Raw genomic sequence first — 19,199 nt, 5'->3', positions numbered from 1 at the left:
AGCATCTCGAGTCCTGGACCCCACCCGGCTCACCGTACCACCGTGCCACCTAAAACGCCATCCGCCCTCTCTCAGGTGCAGTTTGAAGCGACGACCCCCATCGTCCACAGGGAGCAACGGCCCCTTTGGTGGCGCCGCGAGCTCTCGGTGGTGGCGGCCGCGTGTATCGGCAGCTTGGCGCGCGCATGGGTATGCACGCCGCCCCGAACGTTACCACACGGCCGGGGAGGAGAGGGTCCATGGAGTCTCCACCGTGTACATCGATACCGGCCGCCGCCAGTCGGCCAGTTGGGTGCAGTGCACTGACCCCCTGGCGAGGCATGTGGGTGCATGCTGCGGCATATTTGTGGCGCGGAAACGACTCCCGGCGCACGCTGCGTAGAACGTAGAACTGTTTTGCCCAGTCTGGCAGCACGCTTTCATGTGTGCTGGAATGCCGCCGTCCAAAGAGCGCACGAGACAAACAGGCCTCGCAATATCTCGATGTCACAGTACTGCGACTCGTGTGCAGTGGTGGCGACCCCGTGGGCGTGCTTCAGAGATTTGGTGCTGCATGCGGAACCTGTGCCAGTATCAATGACGCGAGAAGTCATGGCCAGAAGCACATGAAGATGGTACAGTCTTCCCAGGTACCGCTTCTTGCTGCCACATCACAAAACTCATGCTTCTCCCCCTCTCTCCATCCCACCGTACCCCATCGTCTCAGAGTGTTCAACGCGTTTAGCGACGTGGCAATACCAGCATACCCAACAGCGCCACGGGCGCCGGGACACAGATTTCGCGGCACGGTCGCGACTGACCAGTACACGCAAACTGTGCCGTGGCGTAAAAACGCGCAGGCATGATCCCAGGGACCGCGGAGGCGTCTCGGACAGAGATCCCTGCAACCCGCGGCGACGGCGACGGTGATGGTGATGGTGATGGTGAGCAGGAGACCTCGGTGGTGCTGGGCCGCGCACAGGGATCCCTGTCCCGTCCATGGGCGCTCGCCGGCGTTGAGAGGCGGTAAGGGTAGCATCTTGTCCAGTTTTCACAGAAAAACCTGCGTCCACCGGCCTTGCCGGCCACCGGTTGCCGGCTGCCCACCTCTTGACGCTCTCGTCCAACGGAGTGTGCACGGTGCAAGTGCGGCGTGCGCCAGCTTGACAGGGTACACAGGCAGGCAGCTATGCAGGTATGAAACAACTTGCAGCGACGCTCATCTTGACGCGCGGCATTCCTCAGTTACCTGAGCAGAGCACACACCATGGATCCCAACGTCTCTACTGGGATGGCTGACGACGGCTCCAGATCTGTGCGTTGTCCGTGTCACGCAAAGGGATTCCGGTATGGCGCACACCGCCCATACGCTCGTCGGTGCGTGCACGCGTGTACTATACGTGTACGAGTGTGCCAAAGAACGTAAGAACGAATGAGAGCCCGTGGCTGCCAAGGGTTGCCGTTTCGACGCAGCACTTTCCTGTACCAGGTCCGGCTCTGTACTGCCAAGCGCCGCGCTAGCCGGCATCAGCTACGCTCGGACCACTTGGTGGCCGAGCGTGCATTGTTTACATCGACTCGACAGGGAATGTATCTGACTTCTGTAAGCCACAAACAGCCAATGTGCCGCGACTGACTTTTATTGTTCGCTGTCTTTGAATCACGTGCGATCCTGACACGGTTGTGGGCCGGTGAGGTACACGTCCACTGGCCACTGGTGGCCGGTGACTGGCCAGCTCACTGCCCATGAACCTGGCCTAAGATAGACTACGTGCTCCTCTTGGACACCCCATGATGCTTCTCGCACGCTGCTCTCCCACTTTGCCCACCCGACTGCATTGTTATCTCCTTTCACGGTGCGAGCGACGGACGGTCCAATTGAATTCAGTACCACGTACGCACACGAGTGCATTGTTTGGACTTTCTAGACCTCATCTTTCACAGAAGTCACCGGAAACGCCGCAGACGCCACTGCTGAAACAACAGCCGGCGCGGGCCGACGGCAGCGGAGGCGGCCGCAGCTGCGGGACTGCTTTCTTTCATGTTCGTTTGTTCGGTGGGCTGCCGCTGGCGCTAGTGGGCGATTCCTCGTCCAAGTCTTCCCACCATGTTCTGCGCAGTTCATTCCCAGGACAGCATGGTTTACGGGAATATTCACTGCCATCCCGTAGCAACGGTACCAGGAGCAGTAGCTATGACAATGGATACCGTGGCCCCTCGTGATTCACTTCTTACTGGCTATTGCTGGACATTCTCGCAATCCTGAACATCTGCAGCCTGACGAAGGGGGGGGGGGGGGGGGGGGGGGGGGGGCGGATGGTCGCGTGACCACCGCCGTGCCGTGCCGGGCTACAACCTGACGAGCACGACCATGTCCTGTCCTCATGATCATCCCGTAGACAAATAGCATCAATATACATGCTCCCCAACCCATCCGGAGACTCCCACGCAAGTCCAGTAGCCCTGGGGAGTTGACTCGGCCGTCAGTGACCGGCAGCGCCTTAGGTCAAGACGCAGGACATTGAGGACTATTGGTCTCGGTGCTGCGATTGAGTTTGCAGCCATATGGGAGATGGGTGGAACGAACCGACGATGGCGCCAGATCCACATGCGGACAATTCATCATTCATTAAAATGGATCTGGATCTAAGATCTCCGTTGTATTTGGGCGCCATGGTATGTGGTCCTGGGTATTCCATACCTCTCGGTGTACCGTACTTCTTGTGGGTCTCTCCACATTTGATCTGATCTGCGAAGGCGAGCAGGAGGCTTTGATGGCGGGTCGGGGCTAACGAAACCAAGGTGGTCTTTGCAAGAGTTGCAGGCCGAAGCATCAGCACTGACCTCGCTCGTGCGGTCAGCCCAAACTGTATTCCCGTGGCTCCACATGATTCCCATAAACCAAGCACCCCAGAAGTAATGTTTGTAACGCATGTGGACGCACGGTACACTTTAGGCACAAAAAAGCGGCCCGGCGCACGGCATTGCTGGCGCTTTTGGCTGGCAGCAGCGCACGGTGTCTCCAAAGTCAAAACTCTGGAAACGTGGTGAGCGAGTTTGTGGCCGATTCCGACGCCGACACCGACGCCGAGGCGCGCGGCCGCAGGCACCCGGCTCCACCGGTGCCGACGCCATCAGCCGCATTACAGTCTCCGACGAATGTGTGCTTCCTCGATGGCTTTCGACGTTTATTAAGACACGCTCTCAGTTCGGGCTATCGGTTCGGGCTATGCCTTGTCAAGCCAATGGCCAGTGGCCAGTGGACGCCTCAAACTCTGGGTCATTCTTGGCTCGCCTCCGGCCGCAGCGAGAACTTCATGCGGGGCACGAAGGGCGCCCAACCGCGTCCACCCGACCGGTTGTGCCCATGTGCTTCTGCATTGCCCTACGCAGGCACGATTGTACGGGTGTGTTCGCGGGGGGAGGTCACTGGTCACTCACAATACACATAGGCTGTGAGAACTGGGAGGCTCCGTGTCACGCCACAAACTTTGTTGATCAGGCGGTCTGTGAGCAAGTTGCACGGTGTCATGTTTGGGCCATTGAACGAGATTGTAAGGAGGGACTTGAGAGTAAGCATGCGTATTCGATTCTGCCAGTGGCCAGTGGTGCAATGACTTCCTGGCTGGCTGTGCCCGACCCGATGAGCGTTTGGCGGACCTGTGCGGAGCTCGCGTCGATGAGACCACCAACTGCGGTTTTCCGCTCGGCAGAATGCGCACATTCCAATATGGCTCAGCACGATCAGCACCTGCGATCATGTCAATCGGCACTCCGCCTAGGGAAGAGCCAGGTTGGTCAACCTGATACTAACGACTGGCATACCACCGCGTTCAGCCCATCATAATCATAATGCGAGAGTCGTTAATCATCGACCATGCCACCGCGGCGAGCCAATAGGTTGCGTGGGGCGAACTGGTGGGGCATGAAGGACTGGTAGGCCGACACGGCGGAAAGAGTCGCAAAGAGGGCAAGGGTCTGGAAGAGAAGCATAACCAGTAACAGCAGTTGGAGAGTCTGGCGAATGAAGTGGGCGGGTTCAATAGGCATCGGAGGGTTGGGCAACCTGGGTATGTATCGTCAGGTAACACATGTCCCAAGCAGACCAAGCACGCTCAGCTATGCCACTCAAGCGGTGTGCCATGGGGTGCGTCCCGGTATCAGTTTCAAATAACACAACATAAACGCACAGGACAACATGTCTCGCACCCCACTGGCTGTTGTGCCGTTGTGTGATCCCCTGGAGGTGCTTTCCCGTAAACTGGTAGACACGGACGTGATCAACTGTCAACTGCCACAGGTGCTACTCTTCACGTTTTGCTACGGGCTGGGACAACAGATTTTTTCTGGTTGTAAAGCAAGAATACTCGTTCCTGTAAAGCAAGCATAACTGCGTCCTCCGCTGTTGTGCAGTCCACGCGTCAATGACACAGAAAAAATGCACTTAACCGCCTTTAACACTATTCCGCGTTCCGCGCTGGGTCCCGCCTAGCCTCAGCTGGGGTTGTTGCGTTGGGGGGGGGGGCGGGGGGCAGGCTTAAACCTCTGTTCTGTGCACCCGCAGTCTGCTACTTGCCCCTCCAACAACCACAATGATTGACATCTTGTGCATGACCATTTTTTGAATGCCGTCCAGCTGTGACCGATACGGCAGGCGGGCCATTGTCTCAGGTGCCCTTTGGACCGGCCATCTGTCGATTCGAGGCCACCATCCCTCACGGCCTTTGGTTCTGTTTAAGATTTCAAGCTTAAGCAAACCAACAAGCTGTACCAACTGGGCACGCGGGCAAGTATAGCATGCGCGTACTCCTCGTCGCAACGTACTACATACCTACGCATCGTGCCGACAAGCGGCGCTCGCCGCTAGCGTCTGCACATAGCGTCTTCAGCAAACCACATAAACGCCCGAAGTCTCCCATTCCCCAGGGTACGAGTATGCCGCGACTCGTCCATATGCAATATGGCCATATGGGCATGTCATGCATGCCTGCCCAGTCATGTGTACGGTACAGTACTTGGCCTATTCAAGGGAAATCGGCCCGCATTAGTTCTGGAGATCTTGATTGCTGACAAGCCTGGATGAAAGGGCTCTCGGTGAAGCGGGAATATTGGACTTGGCCAGTGTTCCAATTCCTGCTGTGTCTGTGAGTCTTGGCCCTCTATAAACCCGAGTATGCAACAACTGAATGGCCAATTACTACCAGCACGCATTCTTTCTCTGCCGACCAGCTGTGGTGTCAATAGCAGCTGGACTGTTCCGGGAGAACACATACGTACACTGGAAATGGAGGCGAGCTACAGAGATCAGGCATCCCTTGAGCGCGGCGCATATGCCTGTGCGGGGAACGTGTTCGCTTGAGCTCCTGAGTTAACAGAATGGCTGGGCGAGACGGATGGATCTCTTGGCAATGAGTAGACTCGCGTAAGGGCATCCTTCTGACAATGATCGCCCTTTCATGCAGATCACCTCGGACCATCTCGCGAAATGCGATACATACGAAGTCTCGGCCTGCGTTTTTCCGTTCACCCCAACTAGTCACTCTGGATAAGGCTAACTCCAAGTACGACAATTCAGTCACATCCGCCAAGGCTGTTAGCGACTTTATGTGTTCTTCGCACCGTTAAGGGGACCGCAGCATGCAATAGGCGGCATTTTTCATGTTCTTTTGTGGACGGCCACCATTCACCCTTCGGATCCCCAGCGTCCCGCAGAAGTTGCCCAGCGTTTGCTTGTAAGAGTGCCCAAGAGCACGCACAAACTTGAACATGCGGCGTACGGTCAGAGCTGTGGTTATGCACCTCCCAACGGGGCACAATGGCTGGAAGAGCGGCTGCTGAACTGGCCGACGGGCACATACCCAAGCAAAGAACACGTCAACTGTGGGAAGTAGGACATACATAAGAGAGGGGAGGAGACGGGGCTTGGATCCCCTTCATACCGCAAGTCCTCCTCAGCAACTACCTTCCCCGCCGTCCGTTCAACAAGATGCTTGTTCGGGGCTTCATTGCGGCGGTGATCCTTGCCACTCACGCAACGGCGGCCATGAGTGCCGTTTGGTCGGGATGTGCCGTCAACGCCCTTATCGGCCTTCCCTTGGGATTCTGGACCTATGGTACAGGTTATTCTCAGGCGAGCTGCAATGTGAGTACTACAACCGTACAGCCACAAGTGCTGACTTTTAGACAAAATGCTACACCGAAGGCTACGCTTTCTCATATTTTGGACGTAGCACTATTGGAATTGCAGGAATGTGCTCCTGCGCCGCTGTGTCCACTGGTGAGCCCGCGCATGCTACCAAAGCCACGGATATTGCATCACTGACATGACACCACAGCTCAACCTGTTCTCCGTAACAGTGCCCCGTCGCAGTGCACTGGCGCGCAACTCACCGTAAGTCTACTAACACACCTTGGACTACAGGCTGAGCCTTTAGGTGACTGCCCTCTCTACCAGTTTCCAATTTGGTGGTTGCGCGTCCACGGTCAGCCGCCAAGACTCTGGGCCGAGTGCTACGTTCGTCGACTTTTCCGCCTGCTGGTCTTTCTGCGCCAACTACATCTACGCTATCATCGATCCCGACGCCATTGTCTTCTACCGCTGCTACTGCGCCAACACTCCACCGATCATTGTCTCCAGTAACATTTGTGGCTCAAACTACTTTATGTACTCTCATAGCGCGGCTCAAGCAGCCTCAGGTATTGCGAGACGTTCACGCCGTGATGAGGCGGAAGCGCGTCAACGACTGTTGGCAGCTCACAAGGACTGCCCAGTCGGATACGACGCATGTTTGCTCTCCGACGACCCCAACGACGACTCGTACGAGTGTCTCAAGACCCATTCTGAGCTCGGTACGTACCATGCGTGGAGAAGATACATCCCCATTCTGACAATCACACAGAGTCATGCGGTGGCTGCAAGTATGGGTATCACAGTATGCCGGAGCCTGGCTTTAGTCGTGTCTCCGCTGTCGAGTAAGGTCTTGCTGTGAAGATTATTGCTGACGTAAAAGCTGCACCAATCTGGAAGGTGTTGACCCCAGAGCCGTCACTTGCTTTGAGGGCAGGTGTGAAGTGAGTCGCTGCAAGCGCAACTATACACTGGTCGATGGGACCTGCCAGCCCACGCAGAGGTGATTTTACAGTGGTAGACAAATCAGGACAATCGAATGATGCACATTTTGTTTGTGTTTTTGGAGGTATTGCCTTACATTCGTGAATCTTGGACAGCGACGGAGGTCCGCATCATGGTAGCTGGAGCTTTTCCAACAGTTGGTGGTGCTTTCCGCGCTCGTGGACACTGTGCGCCCACATTCCGCCACGCAAAGCCAACGCACCTACCTTCACGGCAAGCGAGCGACCGTCATCCACGTTGCGAGTCCGGGAATAGCTGTCCGCTGACAGGGCCTGGACACCCGGGGCGACATGCTATCGGTCTAACCCCCGGCAAAGCAACCCAGGCCTCACCGCACCAGGGGTTGACCTGGGTATAGCGGGACATCTCCTCGGGAAGCCTCTGCGGAAAGACAACCCGAGTCGGCGGTACCCACCAGTCCCGGACAACCTAACAGCCTTATCTCAACGTTCTGTGGGCGGACTCTCCGGTTGGCTCGGGCGTCCACCTGTAGAAGATACGCTTAAACCATTGTCCGCAGTTCCCCTAAGTCGTCCACCTATAGCACGTAACCGAAGAAGATGGACTCCCCTGAACCATGGCTCCAGCGGTGCGAGCTTTGTTGACAGCAACTGTTTGAGCCAATGGGCCGGATATCACGTCCTGTCAGAGTTCAGAGTTCCTGAGAACCAAGAGCTACCACCGAACAGGGGCTGCCGGCGGCAGAACAGTTTGCCAACTGCTGAACTTCTGGCCCCAACGCCCGCCAATGGCGGCATCTGCGGTAAGTGAGGCGGCCCCAGTTGGGCCGGTGCAGCTGCGATGGGGCCCGGTGGGAGACGTTGGCATCGGACGGACACGGTGCCGAAGGACCATGCTGACAACACAAACATTTGCGTGGCTCCCTGTAGCGAGACTGCAGGAACCGGAACCTGCTGTTGAACCTGCGAGATCCTGGGACGATGACAAGAGGGTTGCTGACGTGGTGCTGGGGGAAGGCGCGGGTGGCATAGGAAATAGTATCGCAGACTGTGGGGCAAAGAAGGGATATCCCACCATATCCCTGGTTATTCTCAGCTCACTGCACTTGGCATGGCCAATACCTCGATTACGCAGTGTGCCAAGACAGCATTCGTACCCTGAAGGCATCAAAAGTTCGAAAAAAGTGCTCCGTCACAGATCCGCCTCATGGTTTCGAATTGCGGACAAGCCGAGGTGTGCCGGTCACGACTGTCACTAGGCGCTGGCATACCGGAACAAGGCACACCACGGACCGCAAGACCGTGACTAAACTGACTCCAACACGAGAGCCTCGCGTGAATGTCTCCAAACAGCTGCCCACTGACAGCTTTTGGTTCATCTTTAGACGCACAGAACTAGTAGGCAAGGCGTCCTGGATATCGGTGCGAGCCCGGAAGTGGAAAACTTTTGCGCAGACGATTCAGGCGAGATCCGTAGGCCATGCATTCGTGGACGCTGTGGGTGGCAGCGCAGTTGTGCGCGCGCGGCTAGTATGGCCGTCGGATAAATCAGGAACATTGATCAGGTTCCTGAAAGAAAAAAAAGTTACGGCCATCTTTTGCCAACGGGGCCTCGTGTCGTGTGCGAGGCACTCCATGCTCCATTTGGGTGTCCTTGAACGCACGAAGACTGAAGCGTGTGGTCGTTTTTCACGCAGCGCACTTGCGCACTGATCCGGGTTTCCTTTTGGGATGTGGTCGACACTCTGTCGGACAGAACCTGCAGTGGTGATGGTTGGTGGCGTTTGCATGTTGACCCGGATATCCTGATGGGGGGACCTCAGCCACACCAGCGGTAATCCACCGGAGAACTTGCACATGACTCAATTCTGCTCCTCCCGATCCCTCCGTCGCCAGGGACGCTCCAGGTGGGGCAGGACAAGGCACTTTCTTTTGGGATGGTCCGCCCGCGGATGTTGGTCGGTGGGTGGGGTGTTGACGGATGGAGCCGCTGCCACGTACAGTCAGCGCCGCCGGATACAGGCCGTCCCCCGCAATGGACGTGGGCCTTGGGTAGTTTGGGTGTCATGGGCCCATGTGGGGCCTGTCATACTGGCCCTGGTCTTCGCACCCAGCGACAGGATCGAGAAGATTTCCTTTTAGTAGGCCAGCGCATCGCCGTTTCTTCGCCCATCGCATCGTAGTCTTACGCTCCAGCCAACACTCACCCACCCTTTCGTTTACAGTTGTACCACACCATCCCTCACCCTCCTCCACCTTCCTTTACCTCCAACGGCTCGGTTTCGATACCACAAATGGACTCCCAGAACGAGAAGCTTGCAGACGCCACCAACATCGCCGAGACCGGCTCGATCACCACCAATGCTGAGTCTTCAGCCAATGGTGCGGGCAAGGGCCCCATCGTCAACATGACGACCTTGCCCGAGGAGTCGTTCTTTGCCTACGATGCGTTCACCGTCGCCGCCGGTCACGATGGCGAGCACGTTGACTTCCGTAGCATGGGTTGGCTCAAGGCCGGTCTGGTTGCCACTGCCGAGGTACGTCGAAAATTGCTGCGCCGCAGAGTTTTCATTTGGCGCTGACCAGTGTCACAGAACATCGCGCTCGGTATTCTGTCCTTCCCCTCGATCATGATGCGTCTTGGTGTCGTCGGAGGTATCATTGCCACTGTCGGTCTCGGCATCATTGCCTACGTCACTGCCTGGATCATGATCGACTTCAAGCTGAGGCACATGGGTGTCATGCACTACGGTGACGCCGGTGGTGTCGTCTTCGGCAAGTGGGGCTCGCGCATCTTTGGTACCGGTATGGTTCTCAAGGCCATGGGTCTTGCTGGTTCGCACGTCCTCGTCGGCCAGACTGCCCTCAGCAACATCTCCGAGAAGGCCATCTGCGCTGTCTGGTACGGCTTCATTGTCACCATTGCGTCCATCCTCCTCTCGTACAACCGCGAGTGGCACAAGCTTTGGTGGATGTCGTTCATCTCGATCGGTGCCATTTTCACCGCCTCCATCATCACCATGGTCGCCACCGGTGTCCAGTCTCCCTCCGTCCTTGAGACCGCCAAGGGCGGCCCCATTCACTGGCACGCTTTCCCTGAGGACCCCTCGCTCATGAACATCATTGGCGGCATCACCAACGTGATCTTCGCGTACGGTGGCAACATGGCCGTCTTCTCCTTCTGCTCCGAGATGCGTCGCCCCAACGACTTCAAGAAGTCGTTTGCCCTGTCGCAGATTGTCGCTGTTATTGCCTACGTTATCGTCGGCTGTGTCATCTACTCGTTCGGCGGTCAGTACACCACCTCGCCCGCTCTTACCATGACGACCACTGCTGTCCGCATCACTGCCTACTCGATTGCGCTCATCACCATCATGGTCTCTGGTATCCTCGGCGCCAACGTCGGTGCCAAGTACCTCTACGTCTCGACCCTCCGTAACTCGGCCCTTCTTACCTCGACCTCGTGGAAGGCCCAGTTCTACTGGATTGGCTGCGTCGCGCTCACTTGGATCGTCGGCTTCGTCTTCTCGGAGCTCATCCCCTTCTTCAACCCCATTCTCACCATTATCTCGTCCCTCTTCTCGGTCTGGTTCATCTGCGGTGGAGCTGCTTTCCTCTGGTTCTACGACAACCACCCCTGGTTCGCCAAGTACCACAACGACGGTGAGATCCGTGCGGTCAACACCATTGGCAAGAAGTTCCTCATGTCCGTCTCCATCCTCTGTCTCATCATCTCCGTCGCCATCACCCCTCTCGGTCTCTACTCGGCCGCCCAGAGCATCATCGACGGCTACCGCGCGGGCACCTTCACCCACCCCTTCGCGTGCTAAAAATGGGCGGTCCGGTAACCACCAGTGCACTCGACGCGCCTGGCCAGGCGCTCCCCTGCACAGTTTACACACACTTTATTTAGTTGGTAAATTGTAACAAGCATCTCTCATCCCACGGATTGTATGACATTTCTACGTGTCGGCACTTCGTTCCCTTCCATTTCTTCAGTAATCGACAACCACCATGCATTTAAACATTGGGACGAAACGGTTGCAAGGATTGCTGCTGGGACAGCTTGAGTTCGTGGCTGGTCGGTGTAGACAGCTTTCGCATGTCCGGATGCTGACTCAGAGCTCATATAAGTGGAGCCAGTGATCGACGTCACAACTGGCATCACTTGACTTGACCGGATCCCGTGTCGTAACGAGTTTGGAGTTTGGGCTTTGAGCGCAACCTCTGGCACGAGTTTCGGCATTCTTTTGGGGGCAACGTTCAAAGCTCCACAGCTTTCCGCGCGTCAATTAGTGAATCCGCTTCAGCATCGGCGAAAGGCGCGATCACCAGGGTGAACAGGCCGAAATGGCCTTCCGAAACAGTTAGTGTCCCATGGAATTGGCGCCAAATCTCAGGATAAACAATGGGAAATACGGACAACCTTGACCACGCGACTGCAAAAGCAAATTGGCCATACCGCCGTGCCACGGCCGTCCGTCGACACTACTCGGCCTACTCGGCCGCAAAGAAGACTGGTCAGAGTGTTGCTGCTCAGCATCGTTTACCCACACACGTTGTGAGCGGCTAGCCGGGGCCTGGGCCCTTTTGCCCCTCACGACTGTCTGTGGGGAGAGTTGCTGAGGCACCTGCCTGGTGCTGGAGTTGAGCGTGTCCACGCAACAGTGAAGAACACGTCCCCCCCCCCCGGCCTGCCTCCGCGGCGCAGAGCGGCATTCGAGCGGCCTCGCCTAGTTCGCCTCACGAGGTCAAAAGACACCGAAGTTTCGCCGGCGTTTTGTGTATGCTCCGGCCGGGACTCAGGGTCAGGCCGTGTTCTTGGAACCAACAAGTGCAACACATGTCCACCCACATGTCCGCACATATGTCCATGCTTCCGTCCTCGTGGTTATTTCTGACCCGGCCAGTGTGTTATCGATATCAGCGTTATCTCAGGGCGCGTACCCCGCACTGTTCATGTAAACAGTACAGACAAGACCGCCCAAAGCTGATTGCCATGACCGATATCCGGAAGTATTGGCCGCGTGGAGTTGGCTGCCACACTACCAGTGGTTCTGGCAATTGGCGGCCTCTAGGCTTCCAAAGCGCAAGTCTATAGCGGGGATCGACCGGATCACTCCCCCAACGCAGCGTGTAGACGAGGTCCGACCATGAGGGGCTGCATTGGCTTCCCGCCGCACGAGGCAACTGTTCTGTCTGATACGGATGGCCATATCATAAACAACCGATAACACGCCTTCAGTAATCTGCCCATTCATTCTGAGTATTGTGGGGTGCCCAGGAGACGAATTGGACGTTTATAAAACACTGACATTAGAGTTGCATTTACGGTACGGTAATTTTGGGGTACGCTAAAGAATGTACTTGAAGTGGACGCTGCGGTCGCCCAGCACGCCGTCGTTGACGTCCGAGTTGTCCTCTTCCACACCATTGGCAGCTGCACGCTTCCTGTTTTGGTGGTGCAGGTAGAGCATATTGAGGACCGTCCAGAAGCAGATTGCTGCCGAGAGGCCGAGGAGGACAGAGGTGCCGCGGTGGTAGCGTGGCGCCTCGTTGGTCGGGAACAGCCAAGTGCTGAGAATACCTCCCGAGTTGGTGGCGACAAAGCCCATGGTGATGCCGGTGACTCGCCTGTAGAAGGGAGCCAAGTTGTTGGCTGACATGTCAGTTTCCTGTTCAATTTTAAAAACTCACGCATCCAAGTCGACTGCAACGGGGCCACGGCATAAGCGCCCATAACTTGCAAGAACAAAGCCGCATAGAGTGTCTTTGGGTTTGTGCTGCCCAAGAACATGGCGTAGCCGATCACCGAGACGATGGCAGCCAGCATGATAAAGGGGCCACGGAGCTTCAGATAGTCACTGAGCCAGCAGGAGCCGAGCGCGAAGGCCGCAGAGCACACGTATGGGGGCACCGAGTAGAGCTGAACCTTGATACCCTTGTAGCCGATTGCCCCGACGATAGTTGGCGCAAAGTAAGCACTTGCGTAAAGCATGGCACCCGAGGAGAAGAATTGGAGGGCCATGTTCCACATGTGCGGTGCCGAGAAGACGTCAAGCACGGCACGGAGGGTGAGCTTTTGTTCGTCCTCGGCAGGAGGGCGGTCGACCGCAAGCGCAGCCACAAGTGCGTCCTTTTCGGGCTGAGACAAAAACCATGCCGTAGTTGGCGCGCGGGGCAGGATAGCAAATGCGATGAAGCCGTAGACGCAAGTGAAGATGCCTTCAATAATAAACAGCCACTGCCAGCCCTTCATGCCTCGAATGCCGGCCATGTTGAGGATCGCAGAGGCGAGAAGACCCGAGAAAGCTCCCGCGAGGGAGGTGGCACTGAAGAACAATGCTACGCGCTTTGCGAGATCTCCACGCCTGTAAAAAGTCGACAGGTAGGCCATGGAGCTGGGAAGGATGGCACCCTCGGTACATCCCAGGAAGAAGCGGGCGACGAGGAGGCCATGGTAGTCGTGAACAAAGCCCTGGAAGGTCGTGACAATGCCCCAAAGAACCACCAAAGTCGGGAGCAGGATGTTTGGTCCCACCTTCTTGATGAGCAATGTCAAGGGCAGCTGGACGTGGTCAGCGATGGGACTCATGAACGCTTGCTTACCTCAACAACGATGTATGGGACGTAGGTAACGGTGAGAGCGACTGGTGGTGGTCAGCAGAGCACTTTGCGAGCCACACTCACTTGAATACTGGCGCGAGGTGATGTTGAGATCGGTCAGGAGACCAGCCGCCTTGGCATTGCCGATGTTGGAGCGCTGAATGTCAGCAAGCTACACTCCTAAAAGGGAGACGTACATCCAAAAAGTTGAGAAAGTAGATGAAGGTCACAGCCGGGAGGAAGATGAAGTCGAGCTTGAAGAGCGCGCGGCGGAAGGCTGGTTCGTCATTCGGTGCTGCAACTCGTGTCTCCGAGCTCGAGTCTTGCTTGCGCTTTTCGATATCCATGGTACCGGGCTGTACATGTAAATCTTGGGTGAGAGTTGTGAAGCAGAAGACGACTCTGTTGCTGTCGTTGCTCTCTCTGCCCCGGCTGGGCTTCGTTGCCGGCGGGCGGAGTTTTGCCCCGGTTTTGCTCGCCGCGGTCGACTCGTTGCAGCTCTGCCGCTGCGTCCTCCCAAACGGTCTTCGCCCGGCAGATCTTTGATGAACATTCGCGGGGCTCGAGTGGGGGACCGGGGTTTCGTGCAGGGCAGCCGGGGAACCGACAGCTTGTCTGACAAATCATACGGCGTCACAAGGAGCAGGGTGGCTCAAAGACCGGGCAAGGAGTTGGTTTAGCACGGCGGCTGGCGGATGAGGCCGAATTGGCCGACGAGAGGATTGGTGTGTGCCTGGCTGCAGCTTCTGGGTCGCAGGCCGGCCCGTGGCCCTCGCTCGGCACGGCCGGCAAAAGGCGTCGTTTGTCATTCCTCGGCCAAGTGTGCTGCACACGAGGAGAGGTGGCTGTCGAAGACAGACACAAAAGGCTTCCCAGGCTAGTGACGGCGGGACTGGCTTGCTCCACCTGCAGCCTCCGCGCTTCCTCAGACGCGACACACTCGTCTCGAGGTGTCGACAGCAGCTTGAGCGATAGGGGTCGACAGTCAGGACAGTTGAACCGCGATTGAGCCATCGGACAGCATTGCCGAATTTTGTAATGCCCTTCAATCATTCGTAATCACATTTGCTTCCGGGGCATTACGAAACCCTCAAATGTCCCCGTTTCCTGAAGTGTTGACAGTGGTTATGTAACAAATATAACATCTTCGCTAGTATATCGGTTAGTATAACCGCCTCTCAATAGGGAGTTTCCTAATGGAACATCGCGGTAGAGTAGGGTTCAACTCCCTGGCGGAGAATCACTTTTTGCGCTTTTTGCGCCGCGGTCTACCAGAATTGAAGTGCGCAGAGGTCTGCGCCGCTCGCGTTCGCCTGGCGTGGATCAGATGCAGACGCACTGGCTTGACTGTCCAATTGCGTTGGATATGACGGTGGAATTGGGGGGGCGCACAGACCAGTGCTGTGTGACGGCGCGAGGGCCGGGAGGCAAGCTGCCAACGGAAAGAAGGCATGCCGGGCTATATGATAGGAGCAACTGCGACTTTGGAAGACGAGGAACGCAGACGTACGGCCGCGGCTGGCACAGAGTATCAGGAGGTAACACGAGGAAGGAAAGCGAGTACAAGTATATCATGACCCAGTCATTGCTGGCTGTCACGAGAATGAGATCCGTTCCGAAAGGTGGCCGTGTCATTCGGGCCCTGAAAAGCGATGTCCCGAGGATCTTTCTGACCACTCAGCTCGACGCCACCTTTGCTTGAACGGTCTACCTTGCACTCGGTCGTGGATCGTACCACCCCTCCATGCCACCTTTGCCGACACCAAAAGGCGGCCAAAAGGTGGCCAAAAGGAACGCCTGATGCATGATCAGGAGGTGGCGAGCAGGTCTGACTGGGAATCGAACCCAGATTACAAGAACGATTCTAGTCACTCACGAGCTCGAGGAGGAGCTGCATGACTGGATCAGAATCTTGTGTACTAACCTTTATACGATCAAACCGGAGCTGAGAGCATGTCCGCCCTGTACCAGTTCAATCTGGCATCCCCCAGGGAGCCTTGCCGTGCACCATGCGCAAAGGTGGGAACAGTATCAAGCGGCAAGCGAAATAAAAAGTCAATTTCAGAACATTTTCGGGCATTTTCCGCCCACGCACGCCTCTGATCCTCTGACAGGCGCCCTCACTTCAAAATCAAGCCACACTCCACCACGATGCTCCTGACAGTGGCCCTCCCCTCGCATTTCAAAAAATAGGAACCCTGGAACCTCTGAGAGGCTCAGGAGAAGTCTACAGTCCGACTGGGAATCGAACCCAGATTACAAGAACGAAGTGAACACGAGGTCGACTGGCCAATGAGGCAGTCGAGCAGTCCTTCTCTTTCAAAATCTTGTGTACTGACCGTTATACGATCGGACTGACTTGCTGGCATCTGTGGGGGATGCGCTGTTGAAGGAGGGATGTCTGCTGAGCAAGGAAGATGTTGTGTAGCTTCGGAACTGGTGAACTAGATGTGAGATGTCGACACGGCGTCGACAAGCCCCCGGGAAATTTCTTCGGTCGTCCCTTCCTTGTCCTCCCATCCAAAAAAACATGTGCCAGGGATCTCTCGTGAGGTCCCAATGGGCTGCTTCTCCGCCAGGGAGTTGAACCCTGCTCTACCGCGATGCTCCTTGCAATGAAGGCTCTCTCTGTTGAGAGGCGGTTATACTAACCGATATACTAGCGAAGAGACGATGACAGCTGCTCGCGCTGCTCTCTCGCATCGAGCGAGCGTCCGCGCATCGTGTTTCTTGGTTGGAGAGGTTGGGCACGAGAAAGGCAAGTCAAAAGACCACAAATGAGTCCAATGGGGGGAAGGTCTGTGGAGGAAGCGGAGATGTGGAATCTGCACGGGACAGTTGACCATGGTGGCTGTGGCTCGTTGTAGCCTGCGGCCAGCTCGTCTCGCGCTGTCAGGAGCGCCTGCAGAGTCCAGTCAACGTTTTCCCTCCCCCAGAGACGCACAGGTTCGAGAACCAGCACTTGACGGACGAAGACGGGAAAATTGTCTGCCACTCGAATTCTCCGCCAGCAGCACCTCACCCAACCCGCCTCTCTCCAACACTCACTCCCCCAGCGTGCGCCCGAGCCAAAAGAGGAGATTACACCTCTGCAACAGCTGTCACGAGGAGCAAACAGAGAGGTCCGACTGGGAATCGAACCCAGATTACAAGAACGAATTGTGTGATCCGCGAGTTGCTCCAATGGAGGAACGCGTTTGGAAGTGATCACGGCGCTGTGCTCAGAATCTTGTGTACTAACCGTTATACGATCAGACCCGTTGGTGCTGGTGTCTGGGCGCATGCGGCGAAGTCATGTGCATGCATCGATGCCTCTCTTGTTGATGTAGCGTTTCTGGTGCGGTCAGGATACGGCGGATGGGAAAAGGGTGTGGCGGTGGATGGAGGGTGGAAGTGGTGTCCGGAGGTTTTGGTTTGTTTGTCCGGCTGCTGTTTTCGTCGGCGCGCGTTTCTCGCTGCCAGCACGCAAGCCCATGACATGCGCAATAGATACGAGTCAGGGTTAGCGACTGTGCGGAGCGCTTTGGGGTGAGTTCCCAGTTGACCTGCGTCTGCGGCTTGTGTTTGACACAAACAAGATATTTCATTTCCTACTACCTCCCCGATCTCCTCCCTTCCTAACATTACGCCGTGGCCTCCTTTTGCTTCTTGATCTCCTCAAGCTCGGCATTAGCCTTGTCGACCCACGCGTTGACGTCCTTGACCGACTCGTCCTTGATCGAGCTCAGGTCCTTGGGCGCGTCCGGGACCGAGATACCCCTCTGGACAGCTGGGCGCTTCTCGATGCGGTCGGCCCAGGCGCTGAGCAGCGGGAAGTCGGCGAGGTCGATACCGGCCCAGACGGCCGAGCGGACCCAGCCAAACACGTTGATGTCGGCAACGGAGTACTTGTCGCCCACGAGCCACTTGCCCGCACCGGCCTTGAGGCCGTCCTCGAGGACCGAGTAGAGGCGCTTGGTCTCCTCGTGGTAGCGCTTGATGGCAAAGGGGATCTTGATGGGCGCGTACCGGCTGAGCGAGTTAGCCAGTGAAGGAAGTGAACATGCCGGGGTGTGCGAATGTCACGAGGAGGCGACAACGGCGAGCTTGGAGCAGCGGACAGCTCAAAAGCTCTGCCGCGACCTCGGACCTCTCTCCCACAGGTCACATTGACCTCGTTCCACTCACAAGAAGACGTGCGTCTGACCCTGCATGGGTCCCACGCCGCCGTGAGCGAAGAAAATCCAGTTCAGCGCCTGCGCGCGGAGGAGCGGGTCGGCGAACCACAGCTTGTTCTCCTTGTCGTACTGCTCCACGAGCCAGAGCTCGATGCTCGCGCTCTCCCAGACGGGGAATCCGCCCTTGACCGAGGTGACGTTGTCGTCGATGATGGCAGGGATGCGGCCGTTGGGGTTGATCTTGAGGAAGTCGGGGTGCTGAGCAGGGGGTGTGTGTCAGCGAGTGCCTACCGTGCATACTTTTGCTTTGTCTGCAGGCTCCACAGCCGAGTCCCACTCACCTTTTGCTGGTTCTCCCAGATGCTAATCTTGGAAACGTCGTAGCTGAGCTCGTTCTTGGCTGCCTCGGGGTACGCGTCGCGGAGCTCCTCGAGCAGGACCGACACCTTGTAGCCGTTGGGCGTGCCGGCGGTCCACAGGTGGATCTTGGCGGGGCCCTGGTCCGGGACGTGGCCGGCCTGGGACTCGCCGAGGGGAGGGGGAGGGGGGAAAGTGGTGGTGGAGGCCATGTTTGCAGTGGTGGTGGTTGACTGGTGACGGCTGGGAGTTGACCCGGTGGAAGTCGGCGCGGCGAGGTGGGCTGCAAGTGTCTGGATACGCGAGGCTGCGAGAGAGGATGCTGGAAGACGCATATACTGGGGGACGGTGTTTCTGGATGTATATATGGTGCCCAAGCAGCAGGGGCGATGAGAGATGCTGTTTTGGAATGTATGTGTAAGCAAAACGACACGAGGCGACAGTGTCACCCGCGAGAACAGAAGGTGGTTGATAATCGGCTGTGCCCGACCCGGCCATCTGCCCCAGGGCGTCATCTATGACGTGATTCAATGTCACCGGAAGACGCCGACAACCTCCACAGTCTCTTTGGTAATGGCTGCAAACAACGTGCTGCGTGCACTGTGCCGCGTGATGCATATGGCGAGTACATAGGAAGTCTGCGATACACACACAGGTGGATCAAACTTGGCATGCTTGTCTGGACCTCATTGGCGCGGGGTTTCCGTGACGGCTGGGTGAGGCTGCTGATCCAACAGAACCTGGAAAGCGCAGTTCCCATTGACGAGCTGATTACCAAGCAGACTAAACATGGCACAATCGTTGCGGCGACCGTGTTTGAAGCTCGGTCTCGGCAACTGTCGTAGATGCCCGTGATGATGTGGCCATGCCTCGGAGCTCCGAGCAGTTGTGGACGGAGTACAACTTTGGGATAGGAGACCGAGTCGGCTCAGTTGTCGACTCCCGATCCACTCCCAAATTAGACTCCCTGTCATTACGCAGTATCAGACACATCGTCTAGCCGTCCGT

At 56.9% G+C, this 19,199-nt stretch overlaps 4 protein-coding genes and 5 non-coding genes across 9 annotated transcripts; 3 read left to right on the top strand and 6 right to left on the bottom strand.

Moving 5' to 3' along the window:
- Positions 1-5,965: 5,965 nt before the first annotated feature.
- EHS24_006598 (uncharacterized protein) lies at positions 5,966-6,955 on the top strand (the record flags this gene model as incomplete). The annotated part of the gene is made up of 5 exons (XM_028622009.1): positions 5,966-6,121; positions 6,163-6,256; positions 6,315-6,370; positions 6,414-6,828; positions 6,879-6,955. 5 exons carry the CDS (start codon positions 5,966-5,968, stop codon positions 6,953-6,955), a joined length of 798 nt encoding a protein of 265 aa, XP_028478461.1.
- A 2,410-nt stretch (positions 6,956-9,365) lies between these two features.
- EHS24_006597 (uncharacterized protein) lies at positions 9,366-10,901 on the top strand (the record flags this gene model as incomplete). Its single annotated transcript, XM_028622008.1, has 2 exons — positions 9,366-9,608; positions 9,666-10,901. The coding sequence occupies 2 exons, from the start codon at positions 9,366-9,368 to the stop codon at positions 10,899-10,901; spliced, it is 1,479 nt and encodes a 492-aa protein (XP_028478460.1).
- Positions 10,902-12,425: 1,524 nt separating this feature from the next.
- Positions 12,426-14,024, bottom strand: EHS24_006596 (uncharacterized protein; the record flags this gene model as incomplete). Its single annotated transcript, XM_028622007.1, has 5 exons — positions 12,426-12,730; positions 12,769-13,639; positions 13,681-13,721; positions 13,762-13,834; positions 13,875-14,024. The coding sequence occupies 5 exons, from the start codon at positions 14,022-14,024 to the stop codon at positions 12,426-12,428; spliced, it is 1,440 nt and encodes a 479-aa protein (XP_028478459.1).
- Positions 14,025-14,821: 797 nt separating this feature from the next.
- EHS24_006595 lies at positions 14,822-14,917 on the top strand. The gene has a single exon. It is a non-coding gene; the product is annotated as a tRNA-Glu (tRNA).
- Positions 14,918-15,501: 584 nt separating this feature from the next.
- EHS24_006594 lies at positions 15,502-15,618 on the bottom strand. Its single transcript has one exon. It is a non-coding gene; the product is annotated as a tRNA-Gln (tRNA).
- A 289-nt stretch (positions 15,619-15,907) lies between these two features.
- EHS24_006593 lies at positions 15,908-16,033 on the bottom strand. The gene has a single exon. It is a non-coding gene; the product is annotated as a tRNA-Gln (tRNA).
- A 212-nt stretch (positions 16,034-16,245) lies between these two features.
- On the bottom strand, positions 16,246-16,346 carry EHS24_006592. The gene has a single exon. It is a non-coding gene; the product is annotated as a tRNA-Glu (tRNA).
- A 451-nt stretch (positions 16,347-16,797) lies between these two features.
- EHS24_006591 lies at positions 16,798-16,935 on the bottom strand. Its single transcript has one exon. It is a non-coding gene; the product is annotated as a tRNA-Gln (tRNA).
- Positions 16,936-17,300: 365 nt separating this feature from the next.
- Positions 17,301-18,403, bottom strand: EHS24_006590 (uncharacterized protein; the record flags this gene model as incomplete). The annotated part of the gene is made up of 3 exons (XM_028622006.1): positions 17,301-17,688; positions 17,845-18,092; positions 18,176-18,403. 3 exons carry the CDS (start codon positions 18,401-18,403, stop codon positions 17,301-17,303), a joined length of 864 nt encoding a protein of 287 aa, XP_028478458.1.
- Between the last annotated feature and the right edge of the window lie 796 nt (positions 18,404-19,199).

The sequence above is a fragment of the Apiotrichum porosum genome, assembly GCF_003942205.1.
Source record: "Apiotrichum porosum strain DSM 27194 chromosome Unknown scaffold_3, whole genome shotgun sequence".
Taxonomy (NCBI): domain Eukaryota; kingdom Fungi; phylum Basidiomycota; class Tremellomycetes; order Trichosporonales; family Trichosporonaceae; genus Apiotrichum; species Apiotrichum porosum.
Note: the sequence above shows the minus strand (reverse complement) of the source record. Positions and strands in the feature narration are given on the sequence as shown.